Source organism: Microcebus murinus, chromosome 4, assembly GCF_040939455.1.
Source record: "Microcebus murinus isolate Inina chromosome 4, M.murinus_Inina_mat1.0, whole genome shotgun sequence".
Lineage (NCBI taxonomy): Eukaryota > Metazoa > Chordata > Mammalia > Primates > Cheirogaleidae > Microcebus > Microcebus murinus.
In genome coordinates this window covers 48,474,472-48,500,602 of record NC_134107.1, presented here as the reverse complement: position 1 = coordinate 48,500,602, position 26,131 = coordinate 48,474,472, and the positions used below count along the sequence as shown (strand labels likewise).

Below are 26,131 nucleotides of genomic sequence, written 5' to 3'. Positions count from 1 at the left end.
CAGGGCCTGGCAGGCTGCATGATTTCCCAAGAACATTTAGAGTGGTGATTTGAGGGGCTGCTAGACAACTTGTTTAATACAATCTCGGGAGGAGGGAGCCCTCCCAGGAGAGCTGCTACCAGTTTGTTTCCCAAGCTGCCTTGTCTCTTAGAAGCAGATTTTTAACTTCCTTCTATTATCTCTTGGTTTTTTTCTGTAATGAGAAAAGCAAACTTGTTAAGTCTCCTGTGGGCAGCAACAGTGTTCTCTTTTCAATGGAATTCTCCTTGGCATGACAGGATTCTGTTCAAAGCCAGAGCTAGGCCTGTCTCGGTTAAGGAAAAAGAAGATAAAATTGAAACCCTAGGTGGTAGGGACCAGGCCACATGCAGACAGTTTGAGGCAATGAAGTAGAATGAGATGTTGTCTGAATATAAAATGTGCCAACTCTTCCTCTTCTTTTACCCCTAAGGTGCCACCAATCCATATACAGAAGCAAACTACAAACCCACTTTTCTATCAGACGATGAACTGAAACACCTCATTCTCAGGGTATGTTGCAAATGTGGGATTGTTTTACACAACATTTGTTTGTATAAATTTCAGAGTAAGTACCTGCATGTGGAAATTTGATGTCTCAACACCAAACATTTTTACGCTCTCTTACTGTTTGGACAGCCTTCAGTCCTTCCACACCCTATCTCCTTCTCTTCTAACCTTGCTTAGGCAAAAATGGAAGGTCTGTGCTACTGTGATTTTGAATCAGAAGAGGCATGATTTTGTTAAAAATAAGAGGGATTGAAGAATCATATTTCTTTAAAAAAAAAAAAGCAATCACATTTCTGCATGAAGATTTAGAAAGGAAAAGAAACAAAAAGGAAAAAAAAATAAAAAAAATAAAAATAAAAAGAAAAAAAAGATTTAGAAAGGGATGGAAAGTGACAACAGTTGGGAGTTTCTCTTGTCCTGATTAACTACTGGCACCAAAAGGTCCACCTAAATCTTTATACCAAAATCCCATTAAAACAACAAAACTTCCAGACTAAGTGGCTCAAAAAAGAAAATAAATGGAAGAGGTGGGTGCGTTAGCCTGCTTGGCTTTAGTGCTTTTTGTCTTGCTGAGTCTCTGCAGAGGTGGTTCAGGTGGCGCCATAGGAGCTTGCTGGCTCCGTGCACAGGACTCCAAGGCATGCTGCTGCGTAGAGTCAGATTAATTTGGGAACTGAAGAGAAAGAAACTGGATTCAGAAACATGTTGTCTTGCAAATTGTAAAAATAATAAAAAATAAAAATACCTAACTAAAAGGAACGATACCCACTCCTACCTCCCACGAAGCCAGGAGTGGCCCTGCCTACCCAGGCTCCCGCAGAATCTTGGTACCCATCTTTGAGCAGAAGTTTACAAAGCCTCAGGGTAGAGCATAGTCCAGCTGGAGTTTTGCATCCTCTTTATCCATTTTCATCTCACCCTGGCTTTAGGCTCTCAGTAAGTGTGGCCTGTCTGCTCACGCCAGTAGTCTCTAGTCATCCCCTCATGTCATGCTGTATCAAGTTGGAAATTGTTCAGCAGCAAGAAACTGAAGATCTGGCCGGGCGTGGTGGCTCACGCCTGTAATCCTAGCACTTTGGGAGGCCGAGGCGGGTGGATTGCTCAAGGTCAGGAGTTCGAAACCAGCCTGAGCGAGACCCCGTCTCTACCAAAAATAGAAAGAAATTAATTGACCAACTAAAAATATATATACAAAAAATTAGCCGGGCATGGTGGCGCATGCCTGTAGTCCCAGCTACTCGGGAGGCTGAGGCAGTAGGATCGCTGAGCCCCGGAGATTGAGGTTGCTGTGAGCCAGACTAATGCCACGGCACGCACTCTAGCCTGGGCAACAAAGTGAGACTCTGTCTCAAAAAAAAAAAAAAATTAAAAAAAAAAAAAAAAGAAACTGAAGATCTAATGGATAAATAGGGTTTCAATTCTCAAGTATAAGTGGTCCTGAGTAGGTGGTGCGGGTTGCTGTGGTGGTTCCATGGTAAGATGGACAGTGGGTCAGTAGGAGCCAGGTTCTGTCTGTCTTTGCACTCAGCCATGCTACGCTCTCCTGCTAGCATGTCTCCTTAATGTAGCAAGACAGCTGCGCCAGGTCTGCATAGCCAGACCGACTAGATAAAAGGGGTGGGGGAGGCTCTGGGCTGGCTGGCTCTTACATCAGGAAGGATACACCTTCCTGGAAGCCTAACGGTAGACATCAGCCTATCAGAAGTATGTCACTTGGTCACCCCTAGCCGCAAGGCAGGGTGCAGAAACAAGCGTCTGTGGATTTTTCAGCCTCCATATGGAGACAGGCAAGAGAGAAGGATGGTTGGGAATAGGGTTGGGAATTGGACCCCAGCAGTATTTGCAACCCACACTTTCCAGAGCCACGTGCATTTGCCAGATTTCCCTCTCAGAGTGGCTCAGCGCTTCACCTACAGCCTGGTTGGCCTGAGGTTGGATGGGGCTGGCGCCTCCTTTGCCATAGCATCATTTTGGGCAGCTGCAGTACTGCCCACCCCAACTCTCTTGCACACAAATTATTGTTAGGGCAGGTTTCTTGCGTCTTATATAGGTACAGTTTGTGTTGTTTTGAACTGAAGATAGGACTTCTATTTTATCTCTGTCAAAATCTATTTGTTGAATGACCCCACGGTCCAGCTTATCATTAGTGACCCTTTGAATCTTGTAGATGTGACTTAGAGATGTGATAGGCTGCCTCTGTGTCGTCCATTCTCTTTTGTTCATGAACTCAACAATGTGTGGCATTGTTCTGGGAGCATCCAAATCAATGATGAACACTCAGAGTGGGGCCCAGGCCTGCTAGCAAGTGAGTGCTGGCCCTTTGGTTACCACTCTCCGCACTTAATTCAGAGACCTAACTGCGCACACCTCTCCATTCTTTTCATAAAATGCCCATGTTCCCAGAGAGCCTTTGCTGGAGTTAAAACATGGGCTCTGCCTGCAGCATCCCTGGAGCTCATCAGGGCCAGTTTCACAGGCGTGCGACCTCTGCAGTCACACGGGGCCCCGTGCTCGGGGGATGCTCTGTTGCCATCTTGAAAATCTTAATTTCTGAACAACGTTCTCTGCATTGTCCTTTTTATTCTAGGCCCCACGAATTATGCAGCCGGTCCTGGTTACCATACTGGTAACTTGATTGTTTTAAGAGAAAAGTATTAGTACATATATTTTAATTTATATATATATATATATATACACACACACACACATACAAGGTCCTTTTGCGGTGACATATTCTTAATAATTTCCTTGTTGCTGCTTTTCTTAATAATTTCCTGTCAGATGCCAACACTCACCAGGGTGGGGACGAGGATTGCAGTTGTCCAGACTAAGTACTTCATCTTGCCTTTTCTGCTGCTCTGTTCGCACGGCACTCGTGGTGACCTGTCTTCTCCAGTGACAGTCCTCTCCCCTCGGGCACGTGCCGGCGGCCGTGAAAGCTGCCCAGCCCTCGCCACTCCCGGTGCCCAGTTCCCGGGACTTGCTTCAGCAGGAGGCAGGGTCCGCTCAGACGATGTTTGGACAGTCTGGCAACAGGACCTGGGCTTCTGCTTTTCCTCACCACCGCAAATCTCACTGCCTGCTTTCTTAAGCACTTTCAAAATATCTTACGTGAACTGCGTGTCAGGGATCAGTCAGCCGTGTCCGTCTGTAATGTCTGGATACTCTGCCTCCCTGTATTTTGAAAACTAGGCAGACCACGCCAGGGCATCCGCATCACTCATTGGCTAGCATCTTCTTCCCCAGGAGTGAGCCTGCCCCTGGGCGCCGTGTGGCCTCCTGGTGCTCACACACCTCTGCCCCTTAGCTGTCCCTCGGGCCCAGCCCTGTCACCAGAGGGTTTGTTTGCCAGAGTGCAGTGGAGCTGGACTGCCCGGAGCCCGCCCTGCCTGGCTGCTCTCACTGTCCCCCGGGGTGTTGGAATCCACTTTGTTCCACGTCTCAGCTCAGCCCCGACCCTGCCCAGCATTCCCCTAGGTGCCATGGTCGCCTTGCCAGGCACCTTTCCAGCCACATCACCACATCAATGAAAAGCCTCAACGCTTCTCTTGTGAGATACGAGATTGTCTGCAAGGCAAATGAGGAAGTTATTAATACCCTATTTTTTGACAGAATGAGGCTTCCAGCAGATGGTGCTTGGAAAGTTACTTCCCCCTCACTGTCATGCCTTGCCCCTGGGCCCGCTTAGGGACCTAACTTAAGAAAGGATCCTCCCCGGCTTCCTTCTGGCTGGGTGGCCTGCCAGGTTCTCACAGCAGCGGGGATTCCGCCCCCCGAGCCCTGCTTGCAGCCCAGCACCCTCGCACACCCTCCTTTTACTTTCTGGCACGTGCATTCATTTCCTAGTTCTTTGAATTAAACTACTTCCCAAAGGCCCTTTTGCAGACAAGGGAACAGAGTTTCTCTGGATTTTTCCAGGGAGCAGACTGAGAATCAGTGAGTAAAGGGAGAGACTGGCCCCCTGTGTATTAGAACCAGGGAGCTGAGTCCTGAGAGCAGGTGCACGGCAGGGTGGGAGCGCCCGGCCGCCCACCTGGGGGGCTGTGGGTTGGAGTCTGCCCCCCTGTAGACAGAACAGATAAGGCTTTCTGGCACTATAGCTTTGGTACTTAACTGCTTCAGTCTTTATACTTGTCTATATTGGCACTGTGGATGTTTACCTGTATTTAAATTGGAAAAGGGCTAAGAAGAATCTAAAGGAAAATTTTGCTTTGCTTTCCTTGTCTCACTTAGAATACAAATAGCCCAGCCCTCAATTGAAGGGTGCTACTTGAGAGCAGCAGTTCTCAGCCCCCATACACTGTAATTATGTTGGGGTGCGAGTGAGGTGGAGGGTAAATAAAACCCCTGTGAGCAGCCCCATGCCAGACCATCAGCATCAAAACAGAAACAAAAAGCACCATTCCAAATGTCGAGAACCGCTATTCTAGAGCACTCCCTTGTAAATGGAGGTGTTCAAGTTGAGGACAGATGGTGGCTGAGAGTTAGAAGACGGAATTCTGATCTTAAAGACTTAAAGAGTCCTTTCAATCTCAGATGCTGATTCTCCACAGAGATGTTGTAATCAGAGCAATGAAAAACGATTTCTGTGCACTGCCATGCGAAGAAAAGAGAATTCTTAAACTGAATTCTGCTTTGAATTAGAACTAACTTTAATTGGACTTTTCCCTATAGTTATTAGAGAATATATGGAGATGCACGTGCACACACACACACACACACACACACACACACCCCCTGTCTGCCTTGGAGAGAATCATATTGTTCTCATAAGGAATTTGTTTTAAGTGTCCTTTTCTTGGGATACCAGTGAAACTATCAATGAGTGTTCCTGTGCTTTGGACACTTAGAAAATAAATCCTTGATTTACTATCAGGTTGATTACAAATCATGTTTCCTAAAGTGTGATAAATTGATTGTCCATTTCTCCTGATTAGGCAGCAGATGGATTTTTGTTTGTCGTAGGATGTGACCGAGGGAAGATACTCTTTGTCTCAGAGTCTGTCTTCAAGATCCTCAACTACAGCCAGGTATGGTTTACACTCTCAGTGGTGGTGGGCAGCCTTCCAGCAGTCAGAAATGTCATCCCACTTTGCAGAATAATTATAGTGTCCAAGTCACATGTAAAATCCTTCTTCCAGAAAATTCTTAACTTTTTAACAGAAAAATGAATTTAAACTCAGAAAAATCTTTCAATATTTCCCTCATTTAAAGACCTGACTCTCCAGCCTGAGCAAGAGCAAGACCCTGACTCTACAAAAGGAGAAAAGTTAGCTGGGCATGGTGGCGCATGCCTGTAGTCCCAGCTACTTGGGAGGCTGAGGCAGGAGGATTGCTCCAGCCCAGGAGTTTGAGGTTGCTGTGAGCTATGATGACATCACTGTACTCTAGCCCTGGCAACACAGCGAGACCATGTTTCAAAAAAAAAAAAAACAAACAAAAATCTGACTCTGACTTGATCAATAGCATTATAGCTTTATAATTGGTGTAAAATAAATGTCCTACAACTATGGGGTTGGGTCGGGGAGTGAGAGTCTATCTGACAAGGGAGAAAGGCAGGCAGCTATTATAATAACAGAGAATGAGAAGAAAATTTGTGAACTTAACCCCTACTGTGTTTGCAGTGATGTGTCATTTATTAGTGCTGTTCCACTTCTTCTAAAAATTTATTATAATAACCAATACCTTTCATGATTGTTTGTGGTATCAAATAAGACTAACATTTATGGAAGTATCTAGAACAGAGCTTTTCACCTATTATATCCCCAAAGTTTTTATTTATTCATTCACTCATTCACACACTGGTATTTGCATGGAACCAAATAGACAGAAGAATTGAGGGATCAAAATGACATAGAGTTAATGTAAATTTAGTTTTTCCGAAGTGTTTTGCTCTTTTTAGTCTCAGCGCAAAGTTATGGAGGAAGTTTCTATTACCTCTGTTAACAGGTAAGGGGACAGAGGCATACGATATCACATGAGCTGCTTAAGCGCAGAGGCTGAACAGCAGAGCTGGGTCGGAGCCCACCCCTGCGTGCCCCTTCTGAGGGCCTACAGGGGAGTCTGTGGGCCTCAGAAATGAACGGAGAAGAAGACATACAGCCAGGCTTCTTGCCTTCGAGGAGCATGAACTGTTTATATCGTTGAGCCTCCTTTTTCCCTCTCACATGTTATCAAAATCAATCTCCTGATGCCTCTTCCCTTGTGCCTGTATCTAGGCACAGTGGCTGGACATACACACAGGTTCACGTTTTCAGTATTTGAAAGCTCATGCTTAAAAATACAGTATAAAAGCAAAGGATGTTACGGACTGTGAGCACTTGTTGCATAATTTATCACGCAACTGACCCGACATTTTTAACATCTCGCCCCCGCAGAACGATCTGATCGGTCAGAGTTTGTTTGACTACCTGCACCCTAAAGATATCACCAAAGTCAAGGAGCAGCTCTCCTCCTCCGACACCACACCCCGGGAGCGGCTCATAGATGCAAAAAGTGAGTGGAGGAGAAGGCCTGGCGTGTCCTCGGCAGCGGCTCGCGGGCGGCCTCCGCTGACCGGCCCGGCCGGGAGAGCCAGTGTGTGCTGTGGGCTCAGCCCCTCTGCTCCCACCTCTTCCCTTTTTCTGGGGCACCTGGGCTATCTTTGGCTAAATGGAACATTTATGTTCTTTTGTGTTTGTTTTACATAAAGAAGAAAAAATACTCAATGTCTATTGGGAGGAAGTACAGCTCTTTTGACATGATTCTTTCTGATGATTAGAATTCTTTTTCAGAATCTAGAAACTCCCAGTTGTATGCTACTGAGTTTAAAGGGCTGAGTTTGATTTGTTCTCAAGTAGTCCCTCATCAGATCGCTCCTCTCTGCTCCTGGCTTTCTTCTTAACGCATTGGACCAATATTCTCATTGTCCCCAACTTCCCACCCCTGCACCCACTTGCGTGTAAGGCCCCTGTAGCTGTCCCCTCCGCCCTTTGGGAGGCTCTGCAGACCCCCAGCTAAGAGTATAGACCCAAAAGGCAGGTTACTGGACTCCTGTCCTGGCTCCACCATTCACTAGCTGTGTGACCCTGGGCAAGTTACTTAACCTCTCTGTGCCTCAATTTCCTCATCTGTGAAATAGTTCCTATTCCACTGGGTTGGTGTGAGGATTCAATATGTTAATATAGATAAAGCAGGCGGGACAGTTCCTGGCACATAGTACAGTATCAGTGCTGTATTCACCTCGGCCCAGTACAGTCATGGCCTAACTGGTGTCCTGCTTCTTAGCTCTCCATGTAATCCCTGGAGAGAGACACAACCAGAGGGATTTCCTCTAACACATCCTTTTCATTAAGGCACTACTCTTTACTTCTACTCTTCCTAGAAGTAATATGCAATCTTTGGTATCTGTTGCCCTTTATATTATAGCCTGGCCTTGGCATTCTTTTAGTGGCCCAAGGAGGATGGGATGAATGTGTGTGGTCCTTGCCTTTGAGGCTATTACCGTAGAGCCAGAGAAGCAAGGAGGCAGCAGCAGCCTGCATAATAAGAGGTACAGCCACAGAAACAGTGCCAGGCACAGAGAACGGGATGATTAATTCTCACGTGGGTGCAAGGACAGGCCTCACCGAGCAGATGACAGCTGAGATAGGTTTGAAAAGATGAATCAATGTTTGCCAGGTGACGAGGGGGGGAAAAGAGCAGAGGAAACGCTCTGTGGACCGAGGCGGGTGTGGGACCCTGTGCCTGCTTGGTGCTGTCAGACAAAACGTGCAGGGAGGCAGCGGGCTGGACCACAAAGACCTTTTGATCTGTGGGACACAGTGAAGGGCTCTGAGCCAGGTGGGATAGGGTCAGATTGGCATTATGGGAAAGACCACGGAGGTGGCAGTGTGGGCGGTAGACGGGCGGGGAGAGCCCCAGGCAGCAGCCACTGCTTAGCACAACTGCTCCCGTGCCGGCTGACGGCAGGGTGCTCTCCCCCAGCCCTGTGCTGACCCGTGGCCAGGGCCGTGCAAGGAGGCAGCGCCTCAGAGTCACCTGGGGAGCTCCACAGTGTCACCGTGTTCCACTGCCAGGGATTCTAATTTGCTCCTTCCAGACAGCCCGGCCCCACAGAAACACAATGCAAATCACAAACACGAGCCACCTGTGTAATTCTACATTTTCTGGTAGCTATATTTAAAAAAATAAAAAATAAATGAAAAATTAACTTAAATAGTATATTTCATTCAACTCAGTAAATCCAAAATATTGTTATTGCTATATATAATAATTATAATAATTAAGTTCTTTTACATTATTTTTTTTTGCACTAAGTCTTTGCAATCCTGTGTGTATTTCACACGTGTGTACAGCACACCTCAAGTCAGAAAAGCCACATTGCAGCTGCCCCGTAGCTGCACGCAGCCAGTGGCTGGCGGTTTGGACGGCACAGATACAGAGTGGGGGCCAGGGACCTGTGTGTTGCTGAAGCATCCAGGGCACTGTGGCCTGCAGCCAGGCTGAGAACGTGGGGCAGTCCTGTCTCCTCCTCTCCATTCCAGCATCCAAATCCTGCCCTTCCTCCGAGTGCCAGCCCAAGTTCTTCCTCCTCTGGGAAGCGCAGGCCGTCTTGGCCGTTTATCTGGCACTAATCATACATCATCCTGTGTTGTTATTAACCTTTCCCTGGTGCACTCCCGTTTTCCTTTCTCATTCGGAAGCTCCTGTTGGCCAGGAGCCCCCTGCTGTGTTTGTGTGTATCCCCCGGAGCAGCTAATCCATTCGCCTAGTAGCACGTTCTCCACAATCTGCGAACATTTGCAGATTGACAACACACCTGTCCACACTGCATCTGCTAGGGCCTAAACTGGGGAGAGGTGTCCGTCTCCTGCCATCGTTATGAACAGCGAGGCAGTAAAGAACAGGCTTTGCTCAAGGTCACGCTGCCCCTCCTGACAGACAACACTACTCTCAGTTTATCACATTTTGTGTATTGATTTGCAGCTGGACTTCCAGTTAAAACAGATATAACCCCTGGGCCATCTCGATTATGTTCTGGAGCACGACGTTCTTTCTTCTGTAGGATGAAGTGTAACAGGCCTTCAGTAAAGGTTGAAGACAAGGACTTCCCCTCCACCTGCTCAAAGAAAAAAGGTAACGATTTCACAGTTCTTTGAAATCCTACGCCAGGCGAGGCTCGCTTTCTGGAGTGGAGCTCTCGGCACGTCGTGGCTTCAGTGTCCCCGGCTGGCCGGAGCGGCGGGTCCCAGGACTGCAGCCGGGACCCCTGCCCTGACCACATGGAGGGAAGCTGAGGAGCCCTGACGGGGGGTCACAATGACAGGGATGTGTGGCGAGGCTTCCAGTGTTGCAATTCTGTTTGTTGTAACGTGGTGGGGAAGGAGTGCTCTTGGCCTAACTGCCTCCCGAGCACCCACCAGTCCCCCAGAGCTGCTCTCGCTGCTTCACCAACGACCTTCACGTTGCTAAACACAAAGGCCGCTCTTCAGTTTCCTTTTGTCTTGAAGAGTTCTTCCCAAGGACGCTGACGGAGGAGCTCAGGCGGTTACCAGGATCCCCTGAAACCACATTCTCGTCACCTCCCTGTCCTCCGCCACTCCCACTCTCCCCCTGGTTCCTCTGACTGCTGCTCCTCTCCGCCCTGGGGCTCCTCTCTGTCCACACTGTATCCCTAGTGCATGTCGTCTCCTCCCTTAGCTTCACATGCCACTGACACGCCAGTAACTTCCAAGCTTGTATGTCCAGCCCAGACCTCTCTTTTCAACTGCAAATTCTTTTCTTTTTCTTTTCTTTTTTTTTTTTTTTGAGACAGTCTCGCTTTGTTGCCCAGGCTAGAGTGCGTGCCGTGCCGTGGCGTCAGCCTAGCTCACAGCAACCTCAAACTCCTGGGCTCAAGCAATCCTTCTGCCTCAGCCTCCCGAGTAGCTGGGACTACAGGCATGCACCACCATGCCCGGCTAATTTTTTTGTATATATATTTTTAGTTGGTCGATTAATTTCTTTCTATTTTTGGTAGAGACGGCGTCTCACTCAGGCTGGTTTCGAACTCCTGACCTCGAGCAATCCGCCTGCCTCGGCCTCCCAGAGAGCTAGGATTACAGGCGTGAGCCACCATGCCCGGCCAACTGCAAATTCTTAAATTAACTGTATGCTAAATCTGCCTGCTTGGATATCTCGAGGGCGTCTCAAACACGGTACAGGCCAAGTGACCGCCTGAGCTTCTGCAGTGTCAGCGGCGCCTCCACGCAGCTCGCTGCTCATGCTGGACGCCTGGGAGGCACCCTCACCCTGTCTTTCCACTGCGGCCCCTCGGTCCCCCAGTTACTAAGTCCTGTGTCAGTGCCTCCCTTCTGCAGGAGTTAGCTGGATCTGTCGCTCTCCATGCATCTCACTAATCACCCAGGTCTGGTAAAGGAGGCTGCACCGCTCTCTGCCCCTCCACACAGCGGCCAGGATCGTCTTCCTGTCAGCCTCCTGTTCCGAGCCCCTCCACGTTTCCCGCTGCTCCTAAAGAAAAGTTGGGAATACATAACATGACCACGCAGCCCCCCACCCCGCCACTACTCAGTGCGTTCCCATCTGCCGACTTCCTTTCGATGCCCCGTGCACGCCGTCACCTGTGACTGGGATTTCTTCCCCCTCCTCCCCAGCTCCTGTCACCTGGCTCACGCCAGCCCCACGCTGCCTTCTGTCTTCTTAGAGCACCCGGCAGGTTTGCTGTGTAGTGCTGTCTGTAGGTGCAGTTACGTGGTTATTTGTGTGATTATTTGTTTAAAGTCAGTCTCCCCGGCCAGACTTTAAACTCCACGAGGGCACATCTGACTTGTTTCCCGCTGCGTTCCAGTGCCCAGCACAGCCTCCATGCTTGGTAAACTCTCCGTGCTGGTTTGTTATTGAAATCTACTGGTGCTTCATACTTAATGTGTCCCAATTGGAATCTTTTCTCTCTTCCCTGAGTCAGTGAATGACACCAGCAACCACCCAGTCTAGAAAAGTTGGAGTCATCTTCATTTTCTTTTTTTTCCCTTAAGCCTGAAAATCATACCAAATCCTAAGAGTTCTATCTCAGACATTTCTTCTTCTGGCTGGGCACAGTGGCCCATGCCTGTAACCCCAGCACTTTAGGGGGCCGAAGGGGGAGGATCATTTAAACATAGGAGTTTAAGACTGGCCTGGGCAACATAGCAAGACTGCATCTCTACAGAAGTAAAAAATTAGCCAGGGTGTTGGCATGCACATGTAGTCCTTGCTACTTGGGAGACTGAGGCAGGAGGATCACTTAAACCCAAAAGTTTGAGGCTACAGTGAGCTAGGGTGGTGCCACTGCATTCCAGCCTGGATCACAAAGCAAGACACTGTCTCTAATAAATAAAATATATTTTTTTAAAAAGAACAGAGGCTGGGAGCGGTGGTTCACGCCTGTAATCCTAGCTCTCTGGGAGGCTGAGGCAGGTGGATCTTTTGAGCTCAGGAGTTTGAGACCAACCTGAGCAAGAGCGAGACCCTGTCTCTACTATAAATAGAAAGAAATTAATTGGCCAACTAATATATATAGAAAAAAAAAATTAGCCGAGCATGGTGGCGCATGCCTGTAGTCCCAGCTACTTGGGAGGCTGAGGCAGGAGGATCGCTTGAGCTCAGGAGTTTGAGGTTGCTGTGAGCTAGGCTGACTCCAGGGCACTCACTCTAGCCTGGGCAACAAAGCGAGACTCTGTCTCAAAAAAAAAAAAAAAAGAAAGAAAGAAAGAAAGAAAAGAAATTTCTCCTGCTTCTTTTCCTTGCCTTCTCCTCCTCTTCACTGACTGCACCGCCCTAGGTCAGTCCTCATCATCTCTTGTTGTATTATTGCCCCTGGCCTCCGAACTAGCCTTCCTACTTCAGGTTTCTACTCTCTTCCACTCTCCTTCTAGAGCATCCAAACCATGATTTGATTTTGCTTTTTCCCCACTTAAATACCTTTGGGGGCTCTCCATTTCCTGCCTGAAAAGAGACCAACATGTAGGTTAGCAAATAACACAAAGCCCTTGCTACCTGCCTTCCAGCTCTGCACCCCAGCGCCTCCCTTTTCACTTGAACCACACAGAGGTCTTTGCTGTTTCTCGTACAGGTTCTGCCTCTGTGCCGGGTGCATTCTCACCCTTTGCACATTCTAGTCCTTTAGTCACTGCTCATCTTTCTTGATCCACCTCCTACATTGGTTTTTCTGGGAAGCCTTCCTCTCCCCAGCTCAATTTAGATATTCCTTCCTTGGTATATAGAATGCCCTTGGTATAACTAGCCCTACTAAGCGTGTTACACCAGATGATCATTGTCTGTTTCTCTGTCTGCCCCTTTCACTAGAGGCTCACTTTTGGAGAGAGAGGCCTTGTTTTTTGTTTTTTGACTCCTTACCTACATCCCACCCCACCGTCGGCTGCCTGCGCCTCCGTGACCCAAACCCGGCACCGGCACTAACCACGGCCTTTGCTTTCTAGCAGATCGAAAAAGCTTCTGCACAATACACAGCACAGGCTATTTGAAAAGCTGGCCGCCCACAAAGATGGGGCTGGATGAAGACAATGAACCGGACAACGAGGGGTGTAACCTCAGCTGCCTTGTCGCAATCGGACGACTACATTCTCACATGGTTCCACAACCGGTGAACGGGGAAATCAGGGTGAAATCTATGGAATATGTTTCTCGGCACGCAATAGATGGCAAGTTTGTTTTTGTAGACCAGAGGTAAGAGTCTCCAAATTACTCTTGAGCAGTAATGGTAGAGGATTTTCAAACCTGAGCTGAAAAGCACAGAAGACTGGGCCATCAGCTCGCTTTTCTAAGAATAAAAAAGAGACAGAAGTGATGCAGGTCTCTGCTAAAAAATGAGACTCATTAGGATATCATCAATACAGAGATTTTTCTCTGTGCCATTCTTTGGCATATAGAGACAGTTAAGTGGGGGTAGGGGGAGTGAGGAGGGTTTGCTATCCATGGCCAAAAAAGAATAGTGGGCATAGCATGTTGTCTGAATCTGTGGAATGGCCTGGGACCATTGCTGTGATTGGAATTCTGGAATCTAGGACGTGGAAGCAATTATTTAGTCCTGAGCTGTCCAGTATAGTAGTCATCATAGTAGGCTTATAATGGCAATTTGAATTTGAATTTAATCAGTTAAAATTGAAGATTCAGTTTCCCAGGCTCACTAGCCACATTTTAAGTATTCAGTAGCCACGAGTGGCCAATGGCATGGACATGGAACAATTCCATTATCGCAGAAAGTTCTGTTGGACAACACTGATCTAGTGCAACATCCTCATGTTATGGATGAAGAAGTGAGGCCCAGCCTGGGGACCAGCCTCCTGCAGGATGCACAACTCATTCGTGATAGTCCTGGACTGAGAACCGGGTGCCCCAAATTTTCTGCAGCCTGCAACCTCCCTTAAGGATATTGACAGGCTAATGGTTGTTCTGGCTACTGGAGACAGCCACAAAATGCTGGGAAAGGAAATAGCCACTTTCCAAGGTCCTTGTGGCCTCAGCCGCTAGCGTCTGGTGTTTGGTTATCCTGCTAAAAAGGAGGCAGTAAAATGGCAAAGCCTTGAGCTAGGTAGGATTTAGACTTCTACCACATTTTTATCCAATTAATATAGTTACCATTTTGAAACCTAAAATTTGATTTTTTTATGATGACAATTCCTTTAAAAGTCTTCTTTGCTTTGTTTTCCTTGTTTTTATAACCTTGATTAAATTCAGATGCCTAAAAAAAAAGAGAGAGAGAGAGAAAGAGAAAGATCCACACACGAAGCTCTCTGAGAACCCACCCAGCTTTACTGCCTCCAGCTTTGGCCTTGTCCCCGTGGGCCATGCAGGGTTCGTCCACTGCAAAGTTGCTGTTAGTCATCTGAATGGCTTTTTCTTCTTTAAACATTCTTTTAGGGCAACAGCTATTTTGGCATATTTACCACAAGAACTTCTAGGCACATCGTGTTATGAATATTTTCACCAAGATGACATAGGACATCTTGCAGAATGTCATAGGCAAGGTAAGCTAAGCTTAAGTTTAAAGTGTCCCCCTGCTGCTAGGCTAGTCCACATGACCTTCCAGAGAAATCTGCCCCCAGCGATGTGGGTGCCAGCTAGCCCAGGACTCTTTGGGCCGAGACACTGGTGTGAAGAGGAAGCTCATCCTCTGGGCACCATTTACCCCCTTACAGATGCCCCACCCTGTCTGCATAGCAGTTTTCTGTAGCTAGGCCATGAGGCCATGGCAGTTTCTAGAAGGCGTCTGTTGTTCAGAGGGTTTACTCAGACCCTATACAGATTCAGTATGGCTAGGCTGATCTGATTCTCTTTTCCATACAAGCCTGCACTGCCTCTTATATTTTCCATCTTGACTAATGGTGTGGCCACATACGCAGCCTCCTGAGAAAGAGACTGACATTGACCCTCCTTCTTTCACTGTGTCTCCACCAGATCCTGTCCACTCACCTCAGACACACATTTCCAAAGAATCCCCTTCTCACCACCCCACTGCTATGACCCTGGCTCAAGACGTTGTGCCCACCTGGAGACCTGGGATAGATCCTAATGGGTCCCCTTGCGCCCTCTTGCCCCAAGTCCATCTTCTGTAGTTATCCCGTTTTTCCTCAGATAGATCAAGCCTGATCATGTCACATCCCTGCTTAAAAACTTCCCGCCTTTAGACTCAAGCCCAAACGCCTGCAACAGGCTTCGAATTCAAGCCCATCTACCTCCTGGCCCCACCCACCTCCTCACTTCCACTCCCCATCCACCTGCAGGGGCCTGTGCCTCAGCCACACGTCACACTGGTCCCTGCCCCGCCAGGACCTGCCATTCCTCGGGCACTGCTAGGTTCTTCCCTCCCTCCTTCTCTTGGCAAATTCACTCCTCTTCATGAGGGCAGGAGTCATATCCAGTCTCTTTTATCTCCAGTGCCTGACACGGGAAAAGGGCTCTTTCCATGTTTATTACATGAAAGAGTGAGGTCTGAATAGGTGCGAGGCTCCTGTTGATTCTGATGCCCTCACAAGTGAGAAGTGCTGCTCCCCCTTTGGGGTCTGTGATGGGGAAAGAGCACAGCCCCTCTGGACAGCGCCTTCTCATTCGTTGGTGTTCACACCGAGCTGATTCCAGTTAGATGTGTAGGATGCAGTCAGTAGTTCCCTGGGGCCTTGATTTCATAGACTGTGGACAATAGTGACAAATTCACAAATGAATTGAAAGGCTCTGAGTTAGACCCTCCAAAGCAACCTGTTCTTTGAAGTGTTGACTGCCAGGGCTCCCTTGGCTTATTAAAGAGTGACAGTGTTGGAGCCTGCGTACCTTTCGTATTTGGTATCGTGTGTCGTGTTTAGTATGTTGGTCTATAGAAACAACAACAACGTTCATGGTTTCTTTGCATTTTCAGTTTTACAGACGAGAGAAAAGATCACAACAAATTGCTATAAGTTTAAAATCAAAGATGGTTCTTTCATCACACTACGGAGTCGATGGTTCAGTTTCATGAACCCTTGGACCAAGGAAGTAGAATACATTGTTTCAACCAACACTGTTGTTTTGTAAGTGTTTTTCCTGTATCAGAAGCTCCCTTGCTTCAGAGAGAGATGCCTTGAACTCCTCACCTGGGAAAGTGGGTACAGGCAGCCAGCAGCCCACGTCACATCCTTTAATGCCATCTTAGTGAGATCTTGTGAAGCCTTATGACTGGCAGAAGCCAGAAAGGGTGGTTAACAAGGACAGACCTCAATGCCCTCATGCAGGCGCCAGCTTGTGGAGTTGCTCCAGGAAACAGCAACATTTCCTTCCAGCTGAAGCAGCCGACCTTTAAATTCACAGTCCTGCATGCTAGGCATCCTCTTGTGCTGCTGCAGAGGGAGGGGGTTGACAATCCACGAAAGGCTCATACTGGCCTTGGCTGAGGATGGGCGGGTGGCCCGAGCAGTGGCAGCTGGAATGCCACCTCAAAGGCTGCCACTTGCTAGGTGAGCAGGGGAAGAGAAGGATGGGCCTGTTCTCACGCCTCCTTCCCTGTGGTGTCCAAACCCCACCTGCGGTTAGAGCTGGGCAGGGGGCTGGGCTGGGTTTCCCGCAGGCTGGCAGGAGGAGGCACTGTCGCAGCGGCAGTGGGCAGCTGCAGCGCCCGCCTCTGCTGGACTGTGTCCCACACGGATCAGGAAGGTCCAGGCACGCAGTGAGGCCAAAGGCCGGGGTGCTGTCCCTCATACTATCAAAAAGCGAGAAGACGAGTTCAGCCACTCAGACAGACACTTCATTTTCTGGCCTGTCCAGGTCCAGAGTGGACACCGGACACCTTGGCCAAGGTGAAAGGTGCACGGTTCTGAGCAGGCCTGACTCACGTTTCCTTATTGCTGGGATGTTCACAGAGCCAACGTCTTGGAAGGCGGGGACCCAACCTTCCCGCAGCTCACAGCGTCCCCGCACAGCATGGACAGCATGCTGCCCTCTGGAGAAGGTAACTATGCACTGCTGGGGCCCGGGGCTTGCCCACGAGATCTGCTTGTGGCCAGATACCGTCCCCCCAAGTATTCGGGGTCCCCTGGCTTCATATTCTGTGGAACAAGGGAGGCCTTGCGCAGGTGATGTGCTGCTGATTTCCCCATGAGTGCTCAGGACGCTGTCATCTCACTTTCTCTGTCGAGCTTGGACTGGTGGGAACTCGTTGTTGCCCTTCCTGAGGGTGCTTGGACCCTGGAAGCCCTTCAAATAGCAAACTCTTTGCTCCTCTTGTGCTTTCCTCCTGTGTTGCGGTGGCTGTGATGTGCTCTTTGGTGACTGTCCCAGCCCTCCTGTGGTTGGGAGGTGTCTGTCAGTGCTGGACTATGTGCCAGTCCCAGCGGGCTCCCTCCCCGGGGCTCAGCCTTCACCCCTGCTCTCCACACTGGGCTGGTCCATCCAGGGCCCACCCTGGCAGGCAGGGCTTCAGTCCCCACCTGTCCCTCGATGACTCGCACAGCCACATCTCCAGCCCCAGTCTCTGTCCTGAGCTCCAGATTTGTCTCTCCAGTTGCCTCCCAGACAGAGCCACCTGGAGTCCCAGAGGCACCTGGCATTCAGAATATTCCAACTGATTTTCTGCAGTCCCCACCTGATTGGTTGTGTAAACCAGAAACCTTGCCTCTTGCCTCTCCCTCATTATAGCTAAGCATGAAGTCCTGCCCCTTCTATCTCTTAAACATCACCGCTGTTGCCTCCGCACCCTCCTCATCCGCCGCCTGGGTTCTTGCAGATAACTTCCTAACTCTGGTCGCACTCTCCTCACCCCGTCCTCCACTAGAGCTCATTCTCCTGCAGTGGACTTTCTAACGACCCAACCTCCTGCATGCCTCCTCTGTGCAGAGTCTGTTAGCACTCCCTGCCCAATGTGGGCGCCGGGCGTTAGTACGGTAGCCAAGGCCCTCATGATCCCCCTGGTACCTGCTGCTCCAGTTTTGTCTATCAGGCCCCCGTCAGTCATGAGGAATCCCGTGGGGTAGTCTCCCAAGTGTTGTCCTGCCTCAGTGCTCTTGCACGTGGTGGGTGCTGTGCCTGGAATGCTTCCCTCTCCTTACTGCTCTGCCAAGCTAATTCGTACTCACCTGTCAAGATTCAGCTCGGAGTTAACCTCTTCCAGAAAGCTGCACCTCGGCCTGGATGAGTTGGGTGCCTTGTGCTTACCTGTCAAACTTATCACGCCTTGCTCTAGCCTTGTTCAACTTGTCTGCCCTTGTTAGACTGTGAGCTCCTTGAGGGCAGGGACTTATCTCCATAACCCTGGCATGAAGCTCAATGGTCTTCAACAAACGTTTTTATGAGCACTTGAAGGGAAAGAATTAGATGCTTCATGCCAACACATTGGCCTCTTATCCTAGAAGGAAACTTGAGCCTTTCCCTGTGGGAATGCCTTTTCCTGACAAGCTATGGCTCTACTGTCCCTCAAGTCACAACCCTGTTGTTGAACTTCAAGTGGATCATGGGATGAACTGGTTTTAATTTAATACATAATAGCATTTCTTCCTCAGTTTTCCCCTTTCCCACTCTCAGATTCTTTTGTTTTAGGTGGCCCAAAGAGGACCCACCCCACTGTTCCAGGGATTCCAGGGGGAACAAGGGCTGGGGCAGGAAAAATAGGTCGAATGATTGCTGAGGAAATCATGGAAATCCACAGGCAAGTAACACCATCCAGTTGCTCCGTTAGCAGTTTTGCCCCTCGGAGGATGTTTTGCAATGTCTGGAGACACCTTTGGTCACAACTGGGTGGGAGATTGCTACTAAACATCCAGGGATAGGGACCGGTGATAATAGAGACCAAGCAGATCAGCTAGGAATAGAGGCAGCTCTCTTTGGGGCAACTTCTTTTCCATATGAAAGCGGAGTTTGGAAGCAGTCCACCTGGGTTTGTGTCCTGGGCCTGTCTCTCCACCTGACTGTGATTAGGAGATTTCACTTTACCTTTTACTCTCTGTTGACTTAAACCATAAAAGGAAGCACTGTTTTAAAGGATTGTGTCGGGATTGTGAGGGAACTCAGGAAAATTCCTGGAATACAGCCTGACGTATAGTGAGTGTTCAAAAATTAAAAGCTGCATTCATCTGTGTAGTCGCTGAGAGCCTGATGGTCACATAGTTTCTACCACACTGCCCCTGAACTTTAGCTGCAGTGCCAAGCGATGGCTTCCTTTCATGAAGTCCTTCAGCCTGACTAGAGTTTAGGTGGCTTTTCAGTTGTGTAAGCCTTCTATGCAGAGGGCTACACTAGCTGAGAGACCCAGATCCAGTCTTTCCCAGCTGGCTGCTTTAGCAGGCTGCTATTACAATTGCTACTTGGCTGCTTATTTTCAGACCCTGGTACCCTTCATTTTCTAAGAGTATTTACCAGCTAAACAGTGTGTATAGGGACGAGGATGAATTGTTTGCTGTGGATTCCAGTCCATGGTATCAAAGATGGAGGTTAAACGTCTAAGGTCTCCTCCAACTCATCTGGATTCTATGAAGAAATAAAACTGGCCACACTTGAAATTCATCAACCTAAATCCAAACCCTAATCCAAGGGCTTTGTCAATGAGATGCTTGATTTCAGGGACTGCATTCTAGATCTGGTGACTGCTGGAACAAATCCAGCTTATCACCTATTTTTATAAACTAAGTTTTATTGGAACACAGCTATACCCACACATTTGTATATTGTCTATGGTTGCATTCATGCTATAGTGGCAGAATGGAGTAGCTATGACAGAGACCATACAGCCTTGCAGAATCTGAAATGGTTACTGTCTGGCCCTTACAGAAAAAGTTTGCCAAGCCCTAGTCTAAATCTTCATCTTTTCTCACTCCTACCCCTTAAAACATACTCTACTAGGAAAAAAAAGGCAATGTAACTGTTTTCTTCTCTGGCAGGATAAGAGGGTCCTCACCTTCCAGCTGTGGCTCCAGCCCATTGAACATCACGAGTACACCTCCCCCTGATGCCTCTTCTCCAGGAGGCAAGAAGGTGAGGCTGATGACTCAGGCTAGAGAGCCTCTTGCTCAAGCTCTGAATTGTTGGGGGTGGGAGTGTAGAATTACAGTTGTGGTTGCTGAAAAATTTGGACTCTTTCCTCCTTCAAGTAAATGCATCCGTGTGAGGCTGGGTGCAAAGCATACTGGTAGGCTAGGGTGGCTTACTGACGTCCTCAGAGGATTTCTTCCATATGAGTGGAGGAAGGCAGAAAGAATATTCCAAGGAATGGGGAACTGTCAGTTTATTTCTGAGGGAGCAATTCACGAGTTCCCATGAGAGATGGATTAGTAAATACCGTGTTTCCCCGAAAATAAGACCTACCCATAAAATAAGCCCCAGCAAGATTTCTAAGCATTTGTGCAATATAAGCCCTACCCCGAAAATAAGACCTAACAATGGGCGTGGCTATGCAGCGTATCTGCACAGCCCACGCATTTCGTCTCGGAGTGGTAAAGATGAGCATCCCTTCTCATCTGCCCCTTTGTGACAGCTACTATCCCAGAGGTGACCAGAAAGGTGAGGGCAGCCCCACCAACAAGGTCGGCTCCCCCGGTCAGGTCCCGGCCATCCTGTGCGTGCTGCAAGCTGAGGCTTTGAGGGGAAAATAACACGTCCCCTGAAAATAAGCCCTAGGGTGTCTTGAGGAAAAATAAATAAAAGACCCTGTCTTGTTTTCGGGGAAACATGGTACCTCACATAGAGGAGTATCTTATTCTCTGCCAGGAGTTTTCCAGGGAGGGAATATTATTAGTGTCTAGGGCAGGCACTGGAAACAGCCATACCACCAGCAGTACTTTGGAAGTCAAGCCACATTTTACAGCTGCAGAATACTTGGGAATCTGCTGCCTGGGTTGCCTGTGATGTAACTACATTGGGTACAAGTAGTTCGTAGGTCACTGGTCTTCATGAAGAGCTGCCTAGAAGACTACACTATAAATGGGTTTAGAAATCACTCATCTGTTTTCATCTTTCCCTCCATACTGGATCACCGTCTCCTTAGGGTGGTTTTCTCATCTCTGCTTCTCAATTCAACTCTTAGGCACTTGACTTCTTGTTATTATCAAGGACTCTACACTCAGCTTTTAAAGGTTATTACTCTAGTATAGGTTTAAGTATTATTCAAAGGACTTTCATATACATTCTCTTGTCTTATCCCCACAACTTCATAGATGACAAAATCCAGGGTTCCCAGCATTTGTTAATAAGTATGGCCCCCAACTACGATCCTGATTTCATGACTTCCAATTCTTTTCATATCAATGACTACCAGAAATACAAAGCTGTGCTCTGCATCATAAAGCCCTAGGTATTTCTGAGGCGTTTATGAATTCTTTTTTCCTTTGGGCTTATAAAAATGGGTCTGTGAGAAGAAATTCTGTGTGTATTCTCTCATAAGATAAGTCTTAAGCAGCCTGAACAAGACGGAGTTAAACATGGCAGCAAGATCACGCTAAAAAGGGAGGCTAATTTGTATCCAAATCACAGAACCAAAAAAAGGGGGGGGGCTTTGGTGGAGGTAGGGTGAGCCTCCATAGGTCCCAAGAGAGTGTGGATATCCAGAAACACTAAGGCAGGTTCAGATAAGCAGGATTTCCACAAAAGTCATCTGTGGTCTTTTCTTTGGGGGTGGGGGCAGGAGGCGGGGAGCAAGGTCCTTTCAAGGATCTGCAAGGTCAAAGCTATTTTCATAATAATACTAAAATATTATTTTTTTTTCACTGTGTTGATAAAAGCACTGTTTGGTAAAACTGCTGGTGTTTTGCCCAAATTGGAGCAGTGGCACCAAACTACTAGTAGTCATTGTATTCTTCAACCACACACTTGCAATAAAAAAATAACTTAAAAGCCAGTTTCATTTAAGAATGTCCTTAATGAAGCAGTAAAAATCACTTTTATAAAATCCTTGAATACACATCTTTTTAATACTTGATGTGACAAAATGGGAAATATGCATAAAGTGCTTGTGCTGCAAAGTAGGAAGTTTGTCCCAAGAAAAAGCACTCTGTGACTATTTGTGAGCTGAATAAGCTCCTTTTTTTCATGGGACATCATTTCTACTCTAGCAAACTATGGTTATTCAGTCTTAGGTATTTAGCATACAATTTCTTAAAAATGAAGTGAACCTATTACTTCAAGGAAAATAACTTGACACTATTTGTTGCCAATGATAAAATTGGAGCTTTCAAGCAAAAACAGGAATTTTTAGAAAACTTCTATCTGCTACTTTGGGCTTGAAAGCTTCCTAAAACTTAAAAGCTATTTTTGATGAGATAGGTAGTATCAATAATAGTGATGTTTTGATGCTATATAATGGAATGTGTCAACATTTGGAAAATCTGCATAACTCAGTGAGGTGGTATTTTCTAAGTAACCAATACAAGATATTTCAAAATCATCCAAGGGTAAAAGATCCATCCCTAAGTACCAAGATATACCAATGGATTTTAGCAAGAATACAAAAAATTCATTAATGTGGTTTCATATTCCACATTGTAACTAACCTTTAAGAAACTTCCATTTGTTGAGTTTGTATGTAGTGTCAGAGAAGAATATTCCAATTTTTGAAAAGGCTAATTAAAATATGCTTCCCTTTTCCAACTATGTATCTCTAGGAGGTTGGATTTCCTTCATGTACTTGAATCAAATATCTAAACAGACTGGAGAACCAGACATGAGAATCTAATTGAAATCTATTAAGCCAGACATTATACTTGTAAAAAATGTAAAATAATGATTTTTTCATTAAAATGCTACTTATTATTCATGTTAACATGTAATAGGTTTATTATATTTAAAAAATATATTCATTTTAATTGAAAATATATTAAATATTGATAAGTACAGCCTACATAAAAGTTCATTGGAGCCCTCAATAATTTTTAACAGTGTAAAAGGGTCCATAGACCAAAAAGTTGAACTGTGGAAATAAAGAAAATTATAATGCCACCTACTGGCAAGGCCTGAAATAACTGTGTCTCCTGAAATCCAGCAGCTACGCACTCTTTCCTCACCTATATCCAGATACTTCTCAAAGGATGCTCTTCCCTGAGACTCAACTAGGGAAAGGAAACTGGGGGCTGGGGTGTGTATGCGGGGAGCATGATTTGGGGGCAAGACAGAATTAGAGTTCTGGTATTGAGTAGTAATCGTGTTTCCTAGTGGTCTATCTGAAGAACTTAAACCACAGGTTACTGAAGTTGGCAGCTAGGTGATAAGGGATGTATTAATACGTCTAGTGTTTTGTTCACTTGTGACTCCTCAGAGTTGTGTCTCTTCACAGCTTGTTAACAAGTCCACTTATTTCTTCTTCAGCAACATCTGTTACTATGTTTTACTCCCTTACTGGGGAACTGCCCACCTGGGCTCCTTGGATTTTAGGCCTTGGCCTTTAAGAAATATGTGGGCAGCATGATATGATTCCAAGTAGTTGAATGCTCTTAGGGATTTTATTCAGCCTTTAAGTTACCTGTATAGGCTAAATCAAACGAAGAGAATAGTTTAGGGGAAAGGTTTTTTTCTTGCTATGACCATTCCTAATAGTTCCTTGTTTGACATCATACAAGAAGAAACTGAAGCCATGTTGAAGCTTCTCTCTCATCCCCGCTTCCTCTTTCCAACGTGCTTCCTTTTCTTGGTGACATTGCACATGTTACTGATTGAAAATTCCATATTGGAGTAGAAAATGTCATACTTTTCTCCTTTTCTTTGTAGATTTTAAATGGAGGGACTCCAGACATTCCTTCCAGTGGCCTACTACCAGGACAGGCTCAGGAGAATCCAGGTTATCCATATTCTGATAGTTCTTCTATTCTGGGTAAGTGGCATTATTATTCATTCCCATTGCAGTGATCTTGCAAAACATCTAGCATAAAGTCAGTTTTAAGAACTGAATTGAGACCAGGCAGGGTGGCTCACACCTGTAATCCTAGCACATTGGGAGGCCAAGATGGGAGGATCACTTGAGGCCAGGAGTTTAAGATCAGCCTGAGCAACATAGCAAGACCCCATCTCTACAAAATATATATTTAAAAAATTAGCTGAGTGTGGTGGTGCGCACCTGTAGTCCCCACTATTTGGGAAGCTGAGGCAGGAGGATCATTTGAACCCAGGAGTTTGAGGTTGCACAGAGAGCTTTGATGATATCACTGCACTCCAGCCCAGGCAAGAGAGCAAGACCCTGTCTCAAAGAAAAAAAAACTGAATTATATAAAACAACTTAGTTATAGATAAATTTGATAAGAACAGAATAAAAGTTTAAAATTTGTTCAAATCTCTACTTCAAAGTTGACTTTAATGTTTGTTTTGGTGAGGGTCCAAGTGTGTCCCTGGAACTCAAGAGGAAGTTACAGTAGCCTAGACCTAATAGGCTTTCTCCCACATGGGGCATAAACTCTTTAAGGGGAGAGCCAATGAAGGTTCAGAGATAAAGCTTAGAATCATGACCGCTAAGCATTTCAGAGGGTATTAAAAATCATTAAGTGGGCGGGTCCGATGGTAGTGGGTTATCAGAACTTATTAACATTAGTGTCACTAAAGTTGGTATTCAATCCCCTACTGCTAAATTTGATTGGCTAAAAACAAAAAAAAATCATTAAGTGATGAGAGTTTGCTTATCCCATCACATCCATCTTTGTCTCTACTTGTCTTTCTAGATCTTTATTCCTAATCTCTCCTTTCCTGTTTGCCCTTCTGTAATTCCCTCCCCCTAACTGGTTATATAAGAATATTAAAATGAGGTTGACTCAAATACTTTTAACATTTATCAAATTCTAAGCATTTTTTTTTTTTTTTGAGGCAGAGTCTCACTCTGTTGCCTCAGCTAGGTGCCATGGCGTGGCATCAGCATAGCTCATAGCAACCTCAAACTCCTGGGCTCAAGCAATTCTACTGCCTCAGCCTCCCGAGTAGCTGGGACTATAGGCATGTGCCACCATGCCCAGCTAATTTTTTCTATATATTTTTAGTTGGCCAATTAATTTCTTTCTATTTTTAGTAGAGACAGAATCTCGCTCAGGCTGGTTTCGAACTCCTGACCTTGAGCAATGCGCCTGCCTCGGCTTTCCAGAGTGCTAGGATTGATTACAGCCATGAGCCACAGCGCCCGGCCAACCACTTTTTTATTGCTAACAAGTTGGTTCTTCTGAAAAACAGCAATGTAAAAATAGTCAAACCATAACCATGTGGCCCCAAAAGCAGTCTCTCTCACCCTATTATTAAAAGTGTGGTTAGGAATTGCTTATTTACTCTAAACATGTTTTGGTATTCTTATTACTGACCAGTCTTTCCTCCCACAGGTGAGAACCCCCACATAGGTATGGACATGATAGACAATGACCAAGGATCAAGTAGTCCCAGTAATGATGAAGCAGCAATGGCTGTCATCATGAGCCTCTTGGAAGCAGATGCTGGGCTGGGTGGCCCTGTTGACTTTAGCGACTTGCCATGGCCGCTGTAAACACTACATGTTGCTTTGGCAACAGCTACAGTATCAAAGTGCATTACTGGTGGAGTTTTACAGTCTGTGAAGCTTACTGGATAAGGAGAGAACAGCTTTTATGTACTGATTTCATAAAAGCCATCTCAGAGCCATTGATACAAGTCAATCTTATTATGTGTAACTTCAGACAAAGTGGAACTAAGCCTGCTCCAGTGTTTCCTCATCATTGATTATTGGGCTAGCTGTGGATAGCTTGCATTAATTGTATATTTTGGATTCTGTTTGTGTTGAATTTTTTAATCATTGTGCACAGAAGCATCATTGGTAGCTTTTATATGCAAATGGTCATTTCAGATGTATGGTGTTTTTACACTACAAAGAAGTCCCCCATGTGGATATTTCTTATACTAATTGTATCATAAAGCTGTTTATTCTTCCTTGTAAGAATCCTTTACTATAAATATGGGTTAAAGTATAATGTATTAGACAGTTAAATATTTTTAATAAATGTTTCCCTTGTTCTATAAATATTGTTCCCATTTCAAATAATTAGAAAAAATATTCTACATGCTACAGAGCTGGATCATCAGTTTCTACAGAGGGTGTTTAAGGATGATCCTTGCCAATTAACATTTGCAGTGCCTTTCTGGCTTTCATAATTCTGGGGTTTGCATAATTTCCCCGTAC

At 46.5% G+C, this 26,131-nt stretch overlaps 1 protein-coding gene across 6 annotated transcripts in view; it reads left to right on the top strand.

Moving 5' to 3' along the window:
• Window positions 1-25,972, top strand: part of BMAL1 (basic helix-loop-helix ARNT like 1) — a 104,278-nt gene extending 78,306 nt beyond the window's left edge. For 4 of the 6 annotated variants that reach the window (XM_020286562.2, XM_076002160.1, XM_012780736.3 and 1 more), the window contains 12 exons: window positions 452-531; window positions 5,466-5,558; window positions 6,906-7,023; window positions 9,496-9,645; window positions 12,987-13,233; window positions 14,428-14,534; window positions 15,920-16,070; window positions 16,896-16,984; window positions 18,568-18,676; window positions 19,905-19,998; window positions 23,719-23,821; window positions 25,302-25,972. In XM_020286562.2, the coding sequence (XP_020142151.1) occupies window positions 452-531; window positions 5,466-5,558; window positions 6,906-7,023; window positions 9,496-9,645; window positions 12,987-13,233; window positions 14,428-14,534; window positions 15,920-16,070; window positions 16,896-16,984; window positions 18,568-18,676; window positions 19,905-19,998; window positions 23,719-23,821; window positions 25,302-25,462 (1,502 nt within the window). In that variant the 3' untranslated portion in view covers window positions 25,463-25,972. The remainder of the gene's footprint in view (window positions 1-451; window positions 532-5,465; window positions 5,559-6,905; window positions 7,024-9,495; window positions 9,646-12,986; window positions 13,234-14,427; window positions 14,535-15,919; window positions 16,071-16,895; window positions 16,985-18,567; window positions 18,677-19,904; window positions 19,999-23,718; window positions 23,822-25,301) is intronic. The other 2 variants (XM_020286565.2, XM_012780737.3) reach the window with 1 other exon arrangement.
• The last annotated feature ends 159 nt before the right edge of the window (window positions 25,973-26,131 follow it).